Source organism: Salmo salar, chromosome ssa06 (assembly GCF_905237065.1).
Source record: "Salmo salar chromosome ssa06, Ssal_v3.1, whole genome shotgun sequence".
Taxonomy (NCBI): domain Eukaryota; kingdom Metazoa; phylum Chordata; class Actinopteri; order Salmoniformes; family Salmonidae; genus Salmo; species Salmo salar.
In genome coordinates, this window is record NC_059447.1 from 1,645,001 (window position 1) to 1,663,037 (window position 18,037).

General features: G+C 43.4%; 1 protein-coding gene across 1 annotated transcript in view; it reads left to right on the forward strand.

Moving 5' to 3' along the window:
• The window catches only part of LOC106596204 (glutamate receptor ionotropic, NMDA 2A-like), a 304,463-nt gene that overhangs the window by 230,572 nt on the left and 55,854 nt on the right, over nt 1-18,037 (forward strand). The window contains 2 exon segments of the mRNA XM_045719554.1: nt 8,154-8,237; nt 8,239-8,357. Of these exon segments, the coding sequence (XP_045575510.1) occupies nt 8,154-8,237; nt 8,239-8,357 (203 nt within the window).

Below are 18,037 nucleotides of genomic sequence, written 5' to 3' on the forward strand. Positions count from 1 at the left end.
TTCTGATTAGGTTTCTCCTGCCAAGTTTACACCTTCACTATTACAGTGAAACGTTTTGTCCAGGAAGTTGTCTAGAAGGGATTGAATTTTGTTGTTGCCTAATTGTTTTTTTGGTAGGTTTCCACATGACCTCTCTCTCTCTCTCTCTCTCTCTACCCCCTCTCTTTCTCCCTCCCTCCCTCCCTCTATCTATCTCCCTCCCTCCCTACATCCTCCCCCACTCTACTCTAACTGGTGGAATTATAAACAGCTGGCTAACAGGGGGTGAAAAGACCCTTGAGACCTCAAGGTGACACACACACACACACACACACACACACACACACACACACACACACACACACACACACACACACACACACACACACACACACACACACACACACACACACACACACACACACACATTAGGAGCAGGTCTCTATCTTTCTGTCCTGAGACCTGCTAGAACATTCCTAGTAAACAATTAAAATGCTAATTCACTTCCCCCCTCATATGGTAATGTCTTAACCAGCCAGCCATGGACAGCCTGATTGGAGAGAGGATGTGTGTGTGTGTGTGTGTGTGTGTGTGTGTGTGTGTGTGTGTGTGTGTGTGTGTGTGTTGCGATCAAGATGCAGCCATTACCAGAGAGAGAGAGAGAGAGAGAGAGAGAGAGAGAGAGAGAGAGAGAGAGAGAGAGAGAGCTTTCCATAGGGGAAAAGTGATGTCATTGCTTTTTCCAAAACTATTAAATTATTGACTGACTATTAGTCTCTCTCTCTCGCTCGTTATCTCTCTCTCTCTCTCTCTCTCTCTCTCTCTCTCTCTCTCTCTCTTTCCCTCTCCTTATCTCTCTCTCCCTCTCTCTCTCTCTCTCTTAATATTTATTTCTCTTTCCCTCTCCTTTTCTCTCTCTCTTTCTCTCTCCATCTCAATATCTCTCTCTTTCTCTTTCCCTCTCCTTAACTCTCTCTCTTTCTCTTTCTCTTTCCCTCTCCTTATCTCTCTATCTCTCTCTCTCTCTCTCTTTCCCTCTCGTTATCTCTCTATCTCAATATTTCTCTCTCTTTCCCTCTCGTTATCTCTCTATCTCAATATTTCTCTCTCTTTCCCTCTCGTTATCTCTCTATCTCAATATTTCTTTCTCTTTCCCGCTCCTTATCTCTCTATCTCAATATCTCTCTCTTTCCCTCTCCTTATCTCTCTATCTCTCTCTCCCCCTTTCCCTCTCCTTATCTCTCTGTCTCTCTGAATTGTTATCTGTTCCAATTCTTCTGACGGTAACATTGATCCGTTTTCCTTATTATCAAGCAATGTAGATGTATGTGATGTAAGAATGTTGTTGACAGGGGAACAGGTCTATCTAGATAACAGAATGGTGTAGAGGTTTACAGGGAAACAGGTCTATCTAGATAACAGAATGGTGTAGAGGTTTACAGGTTGAACAGGTCTATCTAGATAACAGAATGGTGTAGAGGTTTACAGGTTGAACAGGTCTATCTAGATAACAGAATGGTGTAGAGGTTTACAGGTTGAACAGGTCTATCTAGATAACAGAATGGTGTGTTGTTGACAGGAAACAGGTCTATCTAGATAACAGAATGGTGTGTTGTTGACAGGAAACAGGTCTATCTAGATAACAGAATGGTGTAGAGGTTTACAGGGAAACAGGTCTATCTAGATAACAGAATGGTGTGTTGTTGACAGGAAACAGGTCTATCTAGATAACAGAATGGTGTAGAGGATAACAGGGAAACAGGTCTATCTAGATAACAGAATGGTGTAGAGGTTGACAGGGGAAACAGGTCTATCTAGATAACAGAATGGTGTAGAGGTTGACAGGGGAAACAGGTCTATCTAGATAACAGAATGGTGTAGAGGTTTACAGGGAAACAGGTCTATCTAGATAACAGAATGGTGTGTTGTTGACAGGAAACAGGTCTATCTAGATAACAGAATGGTGTAGAGGATAACAGGGAAACAGGTCTATCTAGATAACAGAATGGTGTAGAGGTTTACAGGGAAACAGGACTCCCGCTGGATTCTGGCAGTCAACAGTCTACAGGAATGGGAGCGATGTTCTAGAGTCATGTTCAGGACAGGACCAGACAGGATCAACAGTCTACAGGAATGGGAGAGATGTTCTAGAGTGATGTTCAGGACAGGATCAGACAGGATCAACAGTCTACAGGAATGGGCAGTACAAGAATAGTTATAAATGTTTTTTTTTGGGGGGGTGGTGAAATATACCAAGGAAAGAGCGAGGTTTTAGTTAAATTTGAGTTGTCTTTGTCAATGAAAAAACCCATCTGTGGTGTCGTGTCTTTGGGCACCATTAAACTGAAGACATGTTTATCAAAATAACTCCCTGTAATTATTATCACGCGATTAAACTGATTAATCGTTTAATTGTAATTAACTAGGAGATCGGGGCACCAAGGAAAATATTCAGATTACAAAGTTTTAATTTTCCTAATATAACTTTCCTATATTATAACATTATATATTATATTATATTATAGTATAGGCCGATTATCTTCTGGTTTAAATGGTGTATTTTACCTCACGTCCAGTCTCATTCCAAACGTCGTAAATTGTTGTATCTGCACGAACCCAGTCTTTACTAAAATCATCCATACATCAATTGTCTTAAAATCATTTATTTACTAAACTAAGTAATTCACAGAAAGCATACAAACAGTAATTATCGTCACAAAGAATCGGTAGAGTAATGTGCCCTAGTGGGCTAAACAGGCATGGCTGGTGTCTTGTTAAACAAAGGGTCATAAAGGGCAGCTGAGAAGACACTACAGAGTTCATTAATATTAACAATTGATATGCTAATCCTTTGCACATGAACGCTCACTCATTCGGGAACAATTGCAATCAATATATATTTACGCTCAGTGTGTCGTCGGGATCCTTGTTGGAGAGTCGTTCTGTTGGAGAGTTTCTCTCTCTCTCTCTCTCTCTCTCTCTCTCTCTCTCTCTCTCTCTCTCTCGGTTAGAATGGATCTTTCAAAGCGACATTCATTAATGTCGTCATAGAATGGATGTTTCGTTGGTCTTCGCGTTCAATTATATAATTTACTTAGCTGCAGACTAATAATTAATATCAAAGACTTGTTCTTATTCTGTCGGTATCGATAGTCTAAAAGTTAACCACGTGGTATAGTTCACTTTCAGTAGAGTACTTGGATGGTAAAACCTATTGGCCAACTCGCAATGGAGTGGAGGCCTGGTCTAAAGAAATAACTTCTAGGTGGGGTTTTATAGTGAACATAGAACAGGCTTGTCACATGACACCTGGTCCTGTCTGTGTCCCTGGGGGCGTGCCGATGACTGATCTAAGCTTTTGAACATAAATACATTCTATCACATTAACCTGTTGGGGGTAGGGGGCAGTATTGACACGGCCGGATAAAAAACGTACCCGATTTAATCTGGTTACTACTCCTGCCCAGTAACTAGAATATGCATATAATTATTGGCTTTGGATAGAAAACACCCTAAAGTTTCTCAAACTGTTTGAATGGTGTCTGTGAGTATAACAGAACTCATATGGCAGGCAAAAACCTGAGAAGATTCCTTACAGGAAGTGCCCTCTCTGACAAGATCTTGTTCTTCTTGTCTCTGTTTATTGAAGACTGAGGATCTTTGCTGTAACGTGACACTTCCTACGGCTCCCATAGGCTCTCAGAGCCCGGGAAAAGCTGAATGATATCGAGGCAGCCCCAGGCTGAAACACATTTACGCTTTTGGCAAGTGGCCGATCAGAGGACAATGGGCTTAGGCGCGTGCACGAGTCGACCCGTGCTTTATTTTCTTTCCTCTTTTTACCTAAACGCAGATTCCCGGTCGGAATATTATCGCTTTTTTACGAGAAAAATTGCATAAAAATGGATTTTAAACAGCGGTTGACATGCTTCGAAGTACGGTAATGGAGTATTTAGATTTTTTTTGTCACGAAATGCGCCGTGCTCGTCACCCTTCTTTACCCTTTCGGATAGTGTCTTGAACGCACAAACAAAACGCCGCTATTTGGAAATAACAATGGATTATTTGGGACCAAACCAACATTTGTTATTGAAGTAGAAGTCCTGGGAGTGCATTCTGATGAAGAACACCAAAGGTAATAACATTTTTCTTATAGTAAATCTGACTTTGGTGAGTGCTAAACTTGCTGGGTGTCTAAATAGCTAGCCCTGTGATGCCGGGCTATCTACTGAGAATATTGCAAAATGTGCTTTCACCGAAAAGCTATTTTAAAATCGGACATATCGAGTGCATAGAGGAGTTCTGTATCTATAATTCTTAAAATAATTGTTATGCTTTTTGTGAACGTTTATCGTGAGTAATTTAGTAAATTTTTAGTAAATTCACCGGAAGTTTGCGGGGGTATGCTAGTTCTGAACGTCACATGCTAATGTAAAAAGCTGGTTTTTGATATAAATATGAACTTGATTGAACAAAACATGCATGTATTGTATAACTATAATGTCCTAGGTGTGTCATCTGATGAAGATCATCAAAGGTTAGTGCTGCATTTAGCTGTGGTTTGGGTTTATGTGACATTATATGCTAGCTTGAAAAATGGGTGTCTGATTATTTCTGGCTGGGTACTCTGCTGACATAATCTAATGTTTTGCTTTCGTTGTAAAGCCTTTTTGAAATCGGACAGTGTGGTTAGATTAACGAGAGTCTTGTCTTTAAAATGGTGTAAAATAGTCATATGTTTGAGAAATTGAAGTAATAGCATTTCTAAGGTATTTGAATAACGCGCCACAGGATTCCACTGGCTGTTACGTAGGTGGGACGATTCCGTCGCGCCGACCCTAGAGAGGTTAACATCAGTACATAGCATCTCAATGTATTACAAATAGCTTTATCCTTATTAATACATTTTATACCACCATTTGGATGCAAGTCCCATAGCTGAGGCTTTTATATAAACAGTTTTATGGTAATATGGCTATATTGTCTCTTCTGAGTATCACAAAATTGTACCAAGTGAACCAGTTCGTAGCTGGATTCTTCACCAATCTTCCAAACCTTCTCCAGAACATAAATGTAGTTCGGTTCCCCAATTCTGTGAGTTGGGAGAATTTCCTGTGTCTCTCTATGAAACCCCTCTGTGTCTCAACTGGGCCATGTGGCAAGAGATTCTCCTCTTAGAATTTTACAACCCCTTCACACAGGGCCTGGGTGGGGGGAGGTAGGTAGGGGGATGGTGCAAGGGGACGGGGTCAACTGTCCTCCCTGTACTCAAAGAGGGCAACGTCATGACAGTGGTATAATCCAATAGTTTAATCGAAGAGCGGGACAAGCGGCCTCTACTCCTAAACAGCTTTACCTCAAGCCCGATTGTTTACATATTTCAACTAAACATCTGAGGTTAAGAGTAAAACAAAAATATTAATTGATTTATGCTGTACTGCCACTCAGGTACATGTCGATGTTGTAAACGTTCGTAGCCGTATGTTCTGCAGTGCTGAAGCTGTAAGACCTACAGATTTATGCCGTGGTGCTGTGCTGAGCAGACCGTCCTGTTGGGTTCTCTGTTCCTCATCCTTCAGCCTTTATTAATCAGTCTACATGTAGGTCCTTCCCCAATGCTCTCTTATCAAGGCCATTTAGACCTACAGGTCAGTGTATTTAACTAAGATAGGTAAGACAACCACAACCATCACACCATCTTGAAATTGATTTTCAATACTTCCTAAACAAACGCAAAAGCTTACATATTTCTGGACGCAAAAACAAATGAGCACATAACGGGAGTGATTTTTATCGGGACAGGAAAGTTTCTGGGGGTTCTAGAACTGTTGCAGGATCAGGACAATACATGACAGTTTCTGGGGGGTTCTAGAACTGTTGCAGGATCAGGACAGTACAGGACAGTTTCTGGGACTTCTAGAACTGTTGCAGGATCAGGACAGTACAGTTTCTGGGGGTTCTAGAACTGTTGCAGGATCAGGACAGTACAGGAAACACCTCTAGTGTGGTGTTCTGTAGGTAGGTCCGTGATCCTGTCTGTTTTAAATAGATATTTTAGACTTCACTAACTGGGACAGTGCTGCTACAACACATGCCACAAGTTGGGCTGTGTGTGTGTGTGTGTGTGTGTGTGTGTGTGTGTGTGTGTGTGTGTGTGTGTGTGTGTGTGTGTGTGTGTGTGTGTGTGTGTGTGTGTGTGTGTGTGTGTGTGTGTGTGTGTGTGTGTGTGTGTGTGTGTGTGTGTGTGTGTGTGTGTTCACTCTGTTTGAAATAATAGTGTTTAACATGATTTTTAAATGACTACCTCATCTCTGTAACCCCACACATACAATTATCTGATTGGTCCCTCAGCCGAGCACTGAATTTTAAACACAGATTTAACCACAAAGACCAGGGAGGTTTTCCAATGCCTCGTAAAGAAGGGCACCACTTGGTAAATGGGTCAAAATAATAAAAGCAGACATTGAAATATCTCTTTGATCATTATGCAGTTATTACACTTTGGATGGTATATCAATACACCCAGTCACTACAATGATACAGGCGTCCTTCCTAACTTAGTTGCCGGAGAGAAAGGAAACCGTTCAGGGATTTCACAATGAGGCCAATGGTGACTTTAAAACAGTTTAATGGCTGTGATGGGAGAAAACTGAGGCTGGATCAACAACATTGTAGTTACTCCACAATACTAACCTAAATGACAAGGGTGAAAAGAAGGAAGCCTGTACTGAATAGAAATATTCATAAACATGCATCAAGGCACTAAAGTAATACTGCAATAATTGTTTTTGCCAAAGCAATTCTCTTTTGGACCTGAATACAAAGTGTTGTGTTTGGGGAAATTCCAATACAACAGATTACTGAGTAACACTCTTCATATTGTCAAGCATAGTGGTGGCTGCATCATGTTATGGGTATGTCATCATTAAGGACTGGGGAGATTTTCAGGATAAAAAAGAAACAGAATGGAACTAAGCACAGGCAAAATCCTAGAGACAAACCTGGTTCAGTCTGCTTTCCACCAGACACTGGGAGATGAATTCACCTTTCAGCAGGACAATAACCATAAAACACAAGGCCAAATATACACTGGGAGATGAATTCACCTTTCAGCAGGACAATAACCTAAAACACAAGGCCAAATATACACTGGGAGATGAATTCACCTTTCAGCAGGACAGTAACCTAAAACACAAGGCCAAATATACACTGGGGTTGCTTACCAAGGTTCCTAAGTGGCCTAGTTACAGTTTTAACTTAAATCGGCTTGAAAATCTATGGCAAATGGTTGTCGAGCAGTCATCAACAACCAACTTGACAGAACTTGAATAATTTTTAAAGAATAATGTGCAAATATTGTACAATCCAGGTGTGGAAAGCTCTTAGAGACTTACCCAGAAAGACTCACAGCTGTAATCGCTCTTAGAGACTTACCCAGAAAGACTCACAGCTGTAATCGCTCTTAGAGACTTACCCAGAAAGACTCACAGCTGTAATCGCTGTTAGAGACTTACCCAGAAAGACTCACAGCTGTAATCGCTCTTAGAGACTTACCCAGAAAGACTCACAGCTGTAATCGCTCTTAGAGACTTACCCAGAAAGACTCACAGCTGTAATCGCTCTTAGAGACTTACCCAGAAAGACTCACAGCTGTAATCGCTCTTAGAGACTTATCCAGAAAGACTCACAGCTGTAATCGCTCTTAGAGACTTACCCAGAAAGACTCACAGCTGTAATCACTCTTAGAGACTTACCCAGAAAGACTCACAGCTGTAATCGCTCTTAGAGACTTACCCAGAAAGACTCACAGCTGTAATCACTCTTAGAGACTTACTCAGAAAGACTCACAGCTGTAATCGCTGCAAAAGGTGAATCTAACATGTATTGACTCAGCGTGTGAATATTTAATGTAAATTAGATATTGCTGTTTTTAAATGTAAATACATTTGCAAAAATATATAAAAACATGTTTTCACTTTGTCATTATGACGTAGATGGGCGAGATATTTTTGTTGTTTTTTAATCCAGTTTGAATTCAGGCTATATAACACAACAAAATGTGGAATAATTCAAAGGGGTATGAATAGGATATTTTCTGAAGGCTCTCTGTGTGTGTTTGTGTTTATGTTTACGTGTGTTCATCCGTGTAACCCTGTGTCCCTGTGCGTCTCCAGATGGGTCGTCTGGACAACCGTAGCCTGACGCTGAAATACCACGTGTGGCCGCGCTTCAACTCGTTCGGCGACGCGGAGACGGACGCACAACCATCTGTCCATCGTAACTCTGGAGGAGAAACCCTTCGTTATCGTCGAAGACGTCGAGAGGCTCACTGGAACTTGTATGAGGAATTCTGTTCCCTGTAGGAAGCACATCAAGGAGTGAGTCTATCCTTCTATCCCTCCTTCCCTCCTTCCCTCCTTTTCCTCCCTTTCTACCTGTAGGAAGCACATTAAAGACTGAGTATATATACCTCTCTCCTCTCCTCCACAGCATGGGGCCACTCTCTATCCCTCTCTCCTCTCCTCCACAGTATGGGGCTTCTCTCTCTCTCTCTCTCTCTAACTCTCTAACTCCCTCTCCTCTCCTCTCCTCTCCTCTCCTCTCCTCTCCTCTCCTCTCCTCTCCTCTCCTCTCCCTCTCCTCTCCTCTCCTCTCCTCTCCTCTCCCTCTCCTCTCCTCTCTCCTCTCCTCTCCTCTCCTCTCCTATCTCTCGCTCTCTCTCTCCTTGTCTGTCTCTCGCTCTCTCTCTCCCTCTAAGTATCCTCCCTCTCTCGCCCTTTCTCCATCTCTGTCTCTCTCCTCTCTCTCTCCTCTCTCTCTCTCTCTCTCTCTCTCTCTCTCTCCTCTCTCTCTCTCCTCTCTCTCTCTGTTTTTTTTCTCTAATTTTCTCTATCTCTTTCTCCCATCTCCATATCTCCCTTTCTTTCTCCCTCCTCCATGTGTCACTCTCTGTCTCCCCTCTCTTCCTAATCTAGAGATATATTGAGTAATGTTTATCTCAGTCTTGGCCTCCTAAAGACCATTTACTGTGGTTTTAGATGGGTTCAGCAGCCTCTTCTCTCACTGTCAGCACTTTGATTCCCCCCCTCCCCTCGAGCTATGGTCTCTAAATACTGCTATACTCACAGGCCTCTCTCTCTCCCTTCTCTCCTTCTCTCTCTCCTTCTCTCCTTCTCTCTTTCCTTCCTTCTTTCCTTCTTTCTTTCTTTCTTTCTTTCTTTCTTTCTCTCTTTCTCTCTCGTTCCTTCCTTCCTTCCTTCCTTCCTTCCTTCCTTCCTTCCTTCCTTCCTTCCTTCCTTCCTTCCTTCCTTCCTTCCTTCCTTCCTTCCTTCCTTCCTTCCTTCCTTCCTTCCTTCCTTCCTTCCTTCCTTCTTTCCTTCTTTCCTTCCTTCCTTCTTTCCTTCTTTCTTTCTCTCTCTCTCTCACACAGATAGAAAGTGGGATGGCGAGAGATAGTGAAAGAGAGAGAGTAGGATAATCCATGCATGCAGAAGCAGTGATCCATTCCTGACCAGTGAGCAGAGAGAGAGAGAGAGAGAGAGATGGGAGAGAGAGAGAGATGAGAGAGAGAGAGAGAGAGAGAGAGACATGGAGAGAGAGCGAGAGAGACATAGAGAGAGAGACATGGAGAGAGAGCGAGAGAGACATAGAGAGAGAGAGTGAGAGACATGGAGAGAGAGAGAGACAGAGAGAGAGGGAGAGAGAGAGAAAGACAAAGAGAGAGAGAGAGAGATAGAGAGCGTGACAGACATGGAGAGAGAGACATAGAGAGAGAGACAGAGAGAGAGAGAGAGATAGAGAGAGAGAGTGAGAGACATGGAGAGAGAGACATAGAGAGAGAGACAGAGAGAGAGAGAGAGAGAGAGAGAGAGAGAGAGAGAGAGAGAGAGAGAGAGAGAGAGAGAGAGAGAGAGAGAGAGAGAGAGACAGAGAGAGAGAGAGAGAGAGAGAGAGAGAGAGAGAGAGAGAGAGAGAGAGAGAGAGAGAGACATAGAGAGAGAGAGAGAGAGAGAGAGAGAGCAAGAGAGAGAGAGAGAGAGAGAGAGAGAGAGAGAGGCAGAGGGAGTCACCCTGGGGATGTTCTTTTCAAGCCCTCAGCAACATTACAGCAACAGTACAGTTCTATAATCCAACTACCCTGGGACTCTGCACCACTACCTACTGTCGTGTCTTTGGCTATGCCGGATTAAGGGATATGACATGCTATTCTATAAAATCCTTTCTCTGTAATTAATATTACCTGATTGAACTAATCATGTAAATGTAGTTAACTAGAAAGTCGGGGCACCACGAAAGAGTGTTTATAGAGCTGTTATCTTCCAAATAAACTCTTAAAGACCTGGTAATCTTTTACATCAGTAGCAGTCAATATTTAATCGTCACCTTATTCAGTCTCGTCTGAAAGTTGTACATTTTTTGGTTATCTTCACGAAACCTGGCTAACAAGTTGAATCAGCAATTATTTATTTACTAAATACCTAACTAATCACACAGAATGGATTATACATTGATTACAAATTATGTCATAAAGGAAAAACATCCCTGGTGGACGGAGCCGACATGACGGCTGGTTACACAAAGGAAAGGGGGTTGGGGTTTGAGTGAAGGAGCGGGAAGACCGAGTAACAAAGGGAGAAGCTACGCTATCGTAAATACAGAATCTTATAGATTCTAAATAACCGCCCATTTGGAAAAGGAAAATGCAAGGAATATTTACTCTGAGCTGCGCTTCGATAGGTTGGTTGGTCGTAGATAGAAGGATGTGTTGCCTAACAGAGATCTTCCTTGTCCTCTGAAGATTGTCTCTGGTGGTAAACTGGAACGTGGTAGGATGGATCCTTTTGTCCGTCCTCTCCAAGCACCCACGTTTACAGTTGCTGCGGCTAACTCAATCGGCTAGGAGGTATCACTTCTTTAGTGGATAAGAGTTCAAAGTTCACCCCAAGTTGCCGTACTTTAAGCTCATGCTATATTCTGGCTGGTAGAGCGTCGTCTTCACGTTGAAGTTCGATGCTAATTTCGTTAGGTTCTTTCAAACGTGGCGACCGTCGTCCTCTCGTCCTCGGGAACAGGAAGTTGGATTTTCGTCAACGGGGTTTATATCGTGGTGAAGAGATGGGCGTGTTTCATCGTTTACAACCAATGTCTGTTCACTTGGGCGGGGCCTCTGAGTGAGCAGAGTTTACTCTTATGACAAACCGTTGTCTCATTTAAGAAGCTAAAATTACATTTCATATTTTCACAAATAGTTTCATATTTAAACATTTTAAATTGCACAACAATTCCATGTGAATCTGATAACTAGAATGTGTAGACTTTCCCAGATACAGTTTATGTTGTCCTGTCAACAGTCATAATGTCTCAGATGACAACTGATCTGACATCAGATTCATTAAGTACCAACGCATATTTTCAACTGGTTGGATTACCGAAATATGGTTCAGTTTCCCACCTTTTGATGTTACCAGACTCTTTATGTTCACAAAGGCTTTCCAAGAACCACTACCCTGGCGAACAGCCTACCCACTACCCTGGGACAGCCTAACCACTACCCTGGGACAGTCTAACCACTACCCCGGGGGACTTCCCTACTACACCACATCACTACCTATGTAATAACTACTTTCTGCTCTCCACCAATCAGGCCTTCATGGTAGAGTGGCCAGACGGAAGCAACTCCTCAGTAAAAGGCACATGACACCCTAAAGGACTCTCAGACCGTGAGAAACAAGATTCTCTGTTCTGATGAAACCAAGATTGAACTCTTTGGCCTGAACGCCAAGCGTCACGTCTAGAGGAAACCTGGCACCATCCCTACGGTGAAGCATGGTGGTGGCAGTATCCCCTACGGTGAAGCATGGTGGTGGCAGCATCCCTACGGTGAAGCATGGTGGTGGCAGTATCCCTACGGTGAAGCATGGTGGTGGCAGCATCCCTACGGTGAAGCATGGTGGTGGCAGCATCCCTACGGTGAAGCATGGTGGTGGCAGCGTCATGCTGTGGGAGTGTTTTTCAGTGGCAGGGAGACTAGTCAGATTCGAGGCAAAGATCAACAGAGCGAAGTACAGAGAGATATCCTTGATGAAAACCTGCTCCGGAGCCAGTTTTTTTTCTGCTTTGTCGTTATGGGGTATAGTTGTGTAGCTTGATGAGGAAGAAAATAAGGTTTCAGAATCAGGTAGTTTGAAGTGGTAATCAAACCAGGACAGAACAGAGGGGAGGAGAAGAGATGGAAGGATATAGAACCCAGGCTGTAATCGCTGCCAAAGGCGCTTCAACAAAGTACTGAGGAAAGGGTCTGAATACTTATGGACATGGGATATTTCATATTTTTTTACTTTGTCATTATGGGGTATTGTGTGTAGCTTGATGAGGGGAGAAAAAAACTATTTTTTCAAATTTAGAATAAGGCTGTAACCTAACAAAATGTGGAAAAAGTCAAGGGGTCTGAATACTCTCTCTGTCTCTCTCTGTCTCTCTCTGTCTCTGTCGCTCTCTGTCTCTCTGTCTCTCTCTGTCTCTCTGTCTCTCTGTCTCTCTCTCTGTCTCTCTCTCTCTGTCTCTCTCTCTCTCTCTGTCTCTCTGTCTCTCTCTGTCGCCAGTAATTAAAGAGAAAGTAGTCATAAATTGATTCAGAGAGGATCCTCTATCGACCGACCACAGACAACTGCAGACTCTATATTTAACACAGACCTCTTATAGAACAGGAGTGTGTGTGACTGTGTGTGTGTGTGTGTTAATGTCAGGTGTTTGTAGGATTAGTGTTGCAGCTCCATATCCCATGACCCTCTCTGTCCCAGGACTATCGTATCATCAGACCTGGACAGATTTAGAGCTACCCAGAGAGGACCCTACTCTCTCTGGGTGACCCTGTCTCTCTCTCTCTCTCTCTCTCTCTCTCTCTCTCTCTTTCGCTCTTTCTCTATCCATCTCTCTGTGCCTCTCTGTGTCTCTCTGTCTGTCTGTCTCTCTGTTTATCTATCTCTCTCTCTCTTTCTCTCCTTCTCTCTCTCCCCCACCATCCCCCTTTTCTCTCTATTTTCTACCCTCACCATCCCCCATTCTCTCTATCCTTCTCCCCCCCACCATCCCCCATTATCTCTATCATACTCCCCCCCACCATCCCCTCTAACCACTAGACTACCTGCCACCAACTTATTGGGACCTCAGCAGGATACGGTTTGAGAGAAGGTTGGAATCTCTAGCAACCTGCCCAGTACCCAGAGTTCCAAAGTTTTACAGTTCCAGAGTTCTAGTTGTAAAGTTGTACAGTTCCAGAGTTCTAGTTGTAAAGTTGTACAGTTCCAGAGTTCTAGTTGTAAAGTTGTACAGTTCCAGAGTTCTAGTTGTAAAGTTGTACAGTTCCAGAGTTCTAGTTGTAAAGTTGTACAGGTCCAGAGTTCTAGTTGTAAAGTTTTACAGTTCCAGAGTTGTAGTTGTAAAGTTCTACAGTTCCAGAGTTCTAGTTGTAAAGTTGTACAGGTCCAGAGTTCTAGTTGTAAAGTTGTACAGGTCCAGAGTTCTAGTTGTAAAGTTTTACAGTTCCAGAGTTCTAGTTGTAAAGTTGTACAGTTCCAGAGTTCTAGTTGTAATGTTGTACAGGTCCAGAGTTCTAGTTGTAAAGTTGTACAGGTCCAGAGTTCTAGTTGTAAAGTTGTACAGGTCCAGAGTTCTAGTTGTAAAGTTGTACAGGTCCAGAGTTCTAGTTGTAAAGTTGTACAGGTCCAGAGTTCTAGTTGTAAAGTTGTACAGTTCCAGAGTTCTAGTTGTAAAGTTGTACAGGTCCAGAGTTGTAGTTGTAAAGTTTTACAGTTCCAGAGTTCTAGTTGTAAAGTTGTACAGGTCCAGAGTTCTAGTTGTAAAGTTTTACAGGTCCAGAGTTCTAGTTGTAAAATTTTACAGTTCCAGAGTTCTAAAGTTCTTGAATTCTAGAGGTCCTCCGATCTACTATACTTTAGTCCCAGAGCCCTTTAGTTGTAGAGAACGTTGTGACTTTTAATAAAAGTGCTGTTTGGACTTCAGTGGTTAGTTGGTCAGTTTGACGGCTGAAGGACATCTCTTCCTCATTACAATATATCTACAAGTTAAATGAGGGTCCCAGGTGTGTGTGTGTGTGTTTGTTTGTTTGTTTGTTTGTTTTTGAACAATGCTGTCTTAGATTCACACACACAGATGGCTGGGTGATTACACATGGAGAACTGTCACATAGGAGAGGAGAGAGGGAACGAGAGGAGAGGAGAGGAGAGGAGAGGGAAGGAGGGGAGAGAGAAGGAGAGGAGAGGGAAGGAGGGGAGAGGGAAGGAGAGGGAAGGAGGGGAGAGGGAAGGAGAGGAGAGGAGATGAGAGGGAAGGAGGGGAGAGGGAAGGAGAGGAGGGGAGATGAGAGGGAAGGAGGGGAGAGGGAAGATAGAAAAAGAGGGAGAGACACAACTCTGATCAACTCTGATCAACTTTGCACCAATCAGCACAACTCTGATCAACTCTGGCCAACTCTGCACCAATGAGTGTACAATTCTACTGTGTAGCAGTTCAGGGCAGACAGCCAATAAGACCTTGAGGCAAGGAACCTGCAGATATTAGTGAGTCAGTACAGTATAGTGCAGTACAGTGGGTCAGTACAGTACAGTACAGTGCAGTACAGTACAGTGCAGTACAGTGGGTCAGTACAATACAGTACAGAGCAGTACAGTGAGTCTGTACAGTACAGAGCAGTACAGTGATTCAGTACACAGTACTGTGAGTCAGCACAGTGCAGTACAGTATAGTACAGTACAGTATAGTACAGTACAGTGAGTCAGTACAGTACAGTGAGTCAGTACAGTGCAGTACAGTACAGTACAGTACAGTACAGTAAAGTACAGTACAGTATAGTACAGTGAGTCAGTACAGTACAGTGAGTCAGTACAGTGCAGTACAGTGAGTCAGTACAGTGAGCCAGTACAGTACAGTACAGTACAGTACAGTACAGTACAGTACAGTACAGTACAGTACAGTGAGTCAGTACAGTGAGTCAGTACAGTGCAGTACAGTGAGTCAGTAAAGTACAGTACTGTGCAGCACAGTGAGTCAGTACATTACAGTGTCAGTATAGTACAGTGAGTCAGTACAGTATGTCAGTACATTACAATGAGTCAGTACATTACAGTGAGTCAGTATATTACAGTGTTAGTACAGTACAGTGAGTCAGTACAGTGAGTCAGTACAGTACACCCGAGTCAGTACATTAGAGTGAGTCAGTACATTACAGTGAGTCAGTACATTACAGTGAGTCAGTACAGTGAGTCAGCACAGTACAGTGTCAGTACATTACCATGACAGTACAGTGAGTCAGTACAGTACTGAGAGTCAGTACAGTACAGTATAGTACAGTACAGTACAGTACAGTGAGTCAGTACAATGAGTCAGTACAGTGAGTCAGTACAGTACTGTGAGTCAGACCAGTACAGTACAGTACAGTGAGTCAGTACAGTACAGTACAGTACAGTACAGTACAGTACAGTGAGTCAGTACAGTGAGTCAGTACAGTGAGTCAGTACAGTACTGTGAGTCAGACCAGTACAGTACAGTGCTCCCATAATACAGTACAGAATATTACATTTAATAATACAGTAATATGTTACACTTTGCCTATCAATCTCCTGAGGACAGTGTGGTCAGAAATGTGTGTAACAGCTAGCTACCTGCTATCTGTCTGTTCTGCTCCTGTGGAGAGCGAGGACCATTTATTAAATAAACAGGTGTTAGATCAGTCTCTCTGGGCCGGGGACTGGGGATGCTAGGAAGAGGAGGAAAGGAGAGAGGAGGTGAGAGAGGAGGGAGGAGAGGAAGAGGAAGAAAGGAGAGAGGAGGTTAGAGAGGAGGAGAGGAGTGAGGTAGAGGGGAAGGGAGGACAGGAAGAGGAGGATAGGATGAGGAGGAGTGAGGAGGAGGGAAGGGAGGATAGGACGAGGAGGAGAGGAGAGAGGAGGTGAGAGAGGAGGAGGGAAGGGAGGATAGGACGAGGAGGAGGAGGAGTGAGGAGGAGGGAAGGGAGGATAGGAAGCTATATACAGTATATACACCATGGGACATATTAGACAGACATGGCTAAAGCAGAAGCATCATGGAGACAGACAGACCTATTCTGTTACTGTAGCATCATGGAGACAGACAGACCTATTCTGTTACTGTAGCATCATGGAAACAGACAGACCTATTCTGTTACTGTTACTGTAGCATCATGGAAACAGACAGACCTATTCTGTTACTGTAGCATCATGGAGACAGACAGACCTATTCTGTTACTGTAGCATCATGGAGACAGACAGACCTATTCTGTTACTGTAGCATCATGGAGACAGACAGACCTATTCTGTTACTGTAGCATCATGGAGACAGACAGACCTATTCTGTTACTGTAGCATCATGGAAACAGACAGACCTATTCTGTTACTGTAGCATCATGGAGACAGACCTATTCTGTTACTGTAGCATCATGGAGACAGACAGACCTATTCTGCTACTGTAGCATCATGGAGACAGACAGACCTATTCTGTTACTGTAGCATCATGGAGACAGACAGACCTATTCTGTTACTGTAGCATCATGGGGACAGACAGACCTATTCTGTTACTGTAGCATCATGGAGACAGACAGACCTATTCTGTTACTGTAGCATCATGGAGACAGACCTATTCTGCTACTGTAGCATCATGGAGACAGACAGACCTATTCTGTTACTGTAGCATCATGGAGACAGACAGACCTATTCTGTTACTGTAGCATCATGGAGACAGACAGACCTATTCTGTTACTGTAGCATCATGGAAACAGACAGACCTATTCTGTTACTGTAGCATCATGGAGACAGACAGACCTATTCTGTTACTGTAGCATCATGGAGACAGACAGACCTATTCTGCTACTGTAGCATCATGGAGACAGACAGACCTATTCTGTTACTGTAGCATCATGGAAACAGACAGACCTATTCTGTTACTGTAGCATCATGGAGACAGACAGACCTATTCTGTTACTGTAGCATCATGGAAACAGACAGACCTATTCTGTTACTGTAGCATCATGGAGACAGACAGACCTATTCTGTTACTGTAGCATCATGGAAACAGACAGACCTATTCTGTTACTGTAGCATCATGGAGACAGACAGACCTATTCTGTTACTGTAGCATCATGGAGACAGACAGACCTATTCTGTTACTGTAGCATCATGGAGACAGACAGACCTATTCTGTTACTGTAGCATCATGGAGACAGACAGACCTATTCTGTTACTGTAGCATCATGGAGACAGACAGACCTATTCTGTTACTGTAGCATCATGGAGACAGACAGACCTATTCTGCTACTGTAGCATCATGGGGACAGACAGACCTATTCTGTTACAGCAGCATTTCAAGGGCCATTCTCAGCTGTGTGAGGTAGAGTTGAACCTTCCTTACTGTTTCAGTTATCACATGGAGATCAAATCTCTCTCTGTCTCTCTCTCTCCCTCTATCTCTCTCCCTCTATCTCTGTCTCTCTCTCTCCCTCTATCTCTGTCTCTCTCTCTTCTCTTCTCCCTCTCTCCCTCTATCTCTCTCTCTCTTCTCTCCTCCCTCTCTCCCTCTTTCCCTCTATCTCTGTCTCTCTCTATCTCTGTCTCTCTCTCTCCCTCTGTCTCTCTCTCTCTTCTCTTCTCCCTCTATCTCCCTCTATCTCTGTCTCTCTCTCCCTCTATCTCTCTCTCTCTTCTCTTCTCCCTCTATCTCTGTCTCTCTCTCTCCTCTTCTCCCTCTCTTCCTCCATCTCTGTCTCTCTCTTTCCATTCACGGCTTTGGTGTATCACGTTTCACCTGTCCAGTTCTACTGTGTCTGCTAAAGATTCTGATTCCATGACATCAGAGGATTTCTGAAGTCGTCAGCCAATGACACATGCCCATTTTAACAGGTTATACAATTCAGCCAATGACACATGCCCACCCCGCTCCTCCGCTCTCTCCACTGGCTTCCAGTTGAAGCTCGCATCCGCTACAAGACCATGGTGATTGCCTACGGAGCTGTGAAGGGAACGGCACC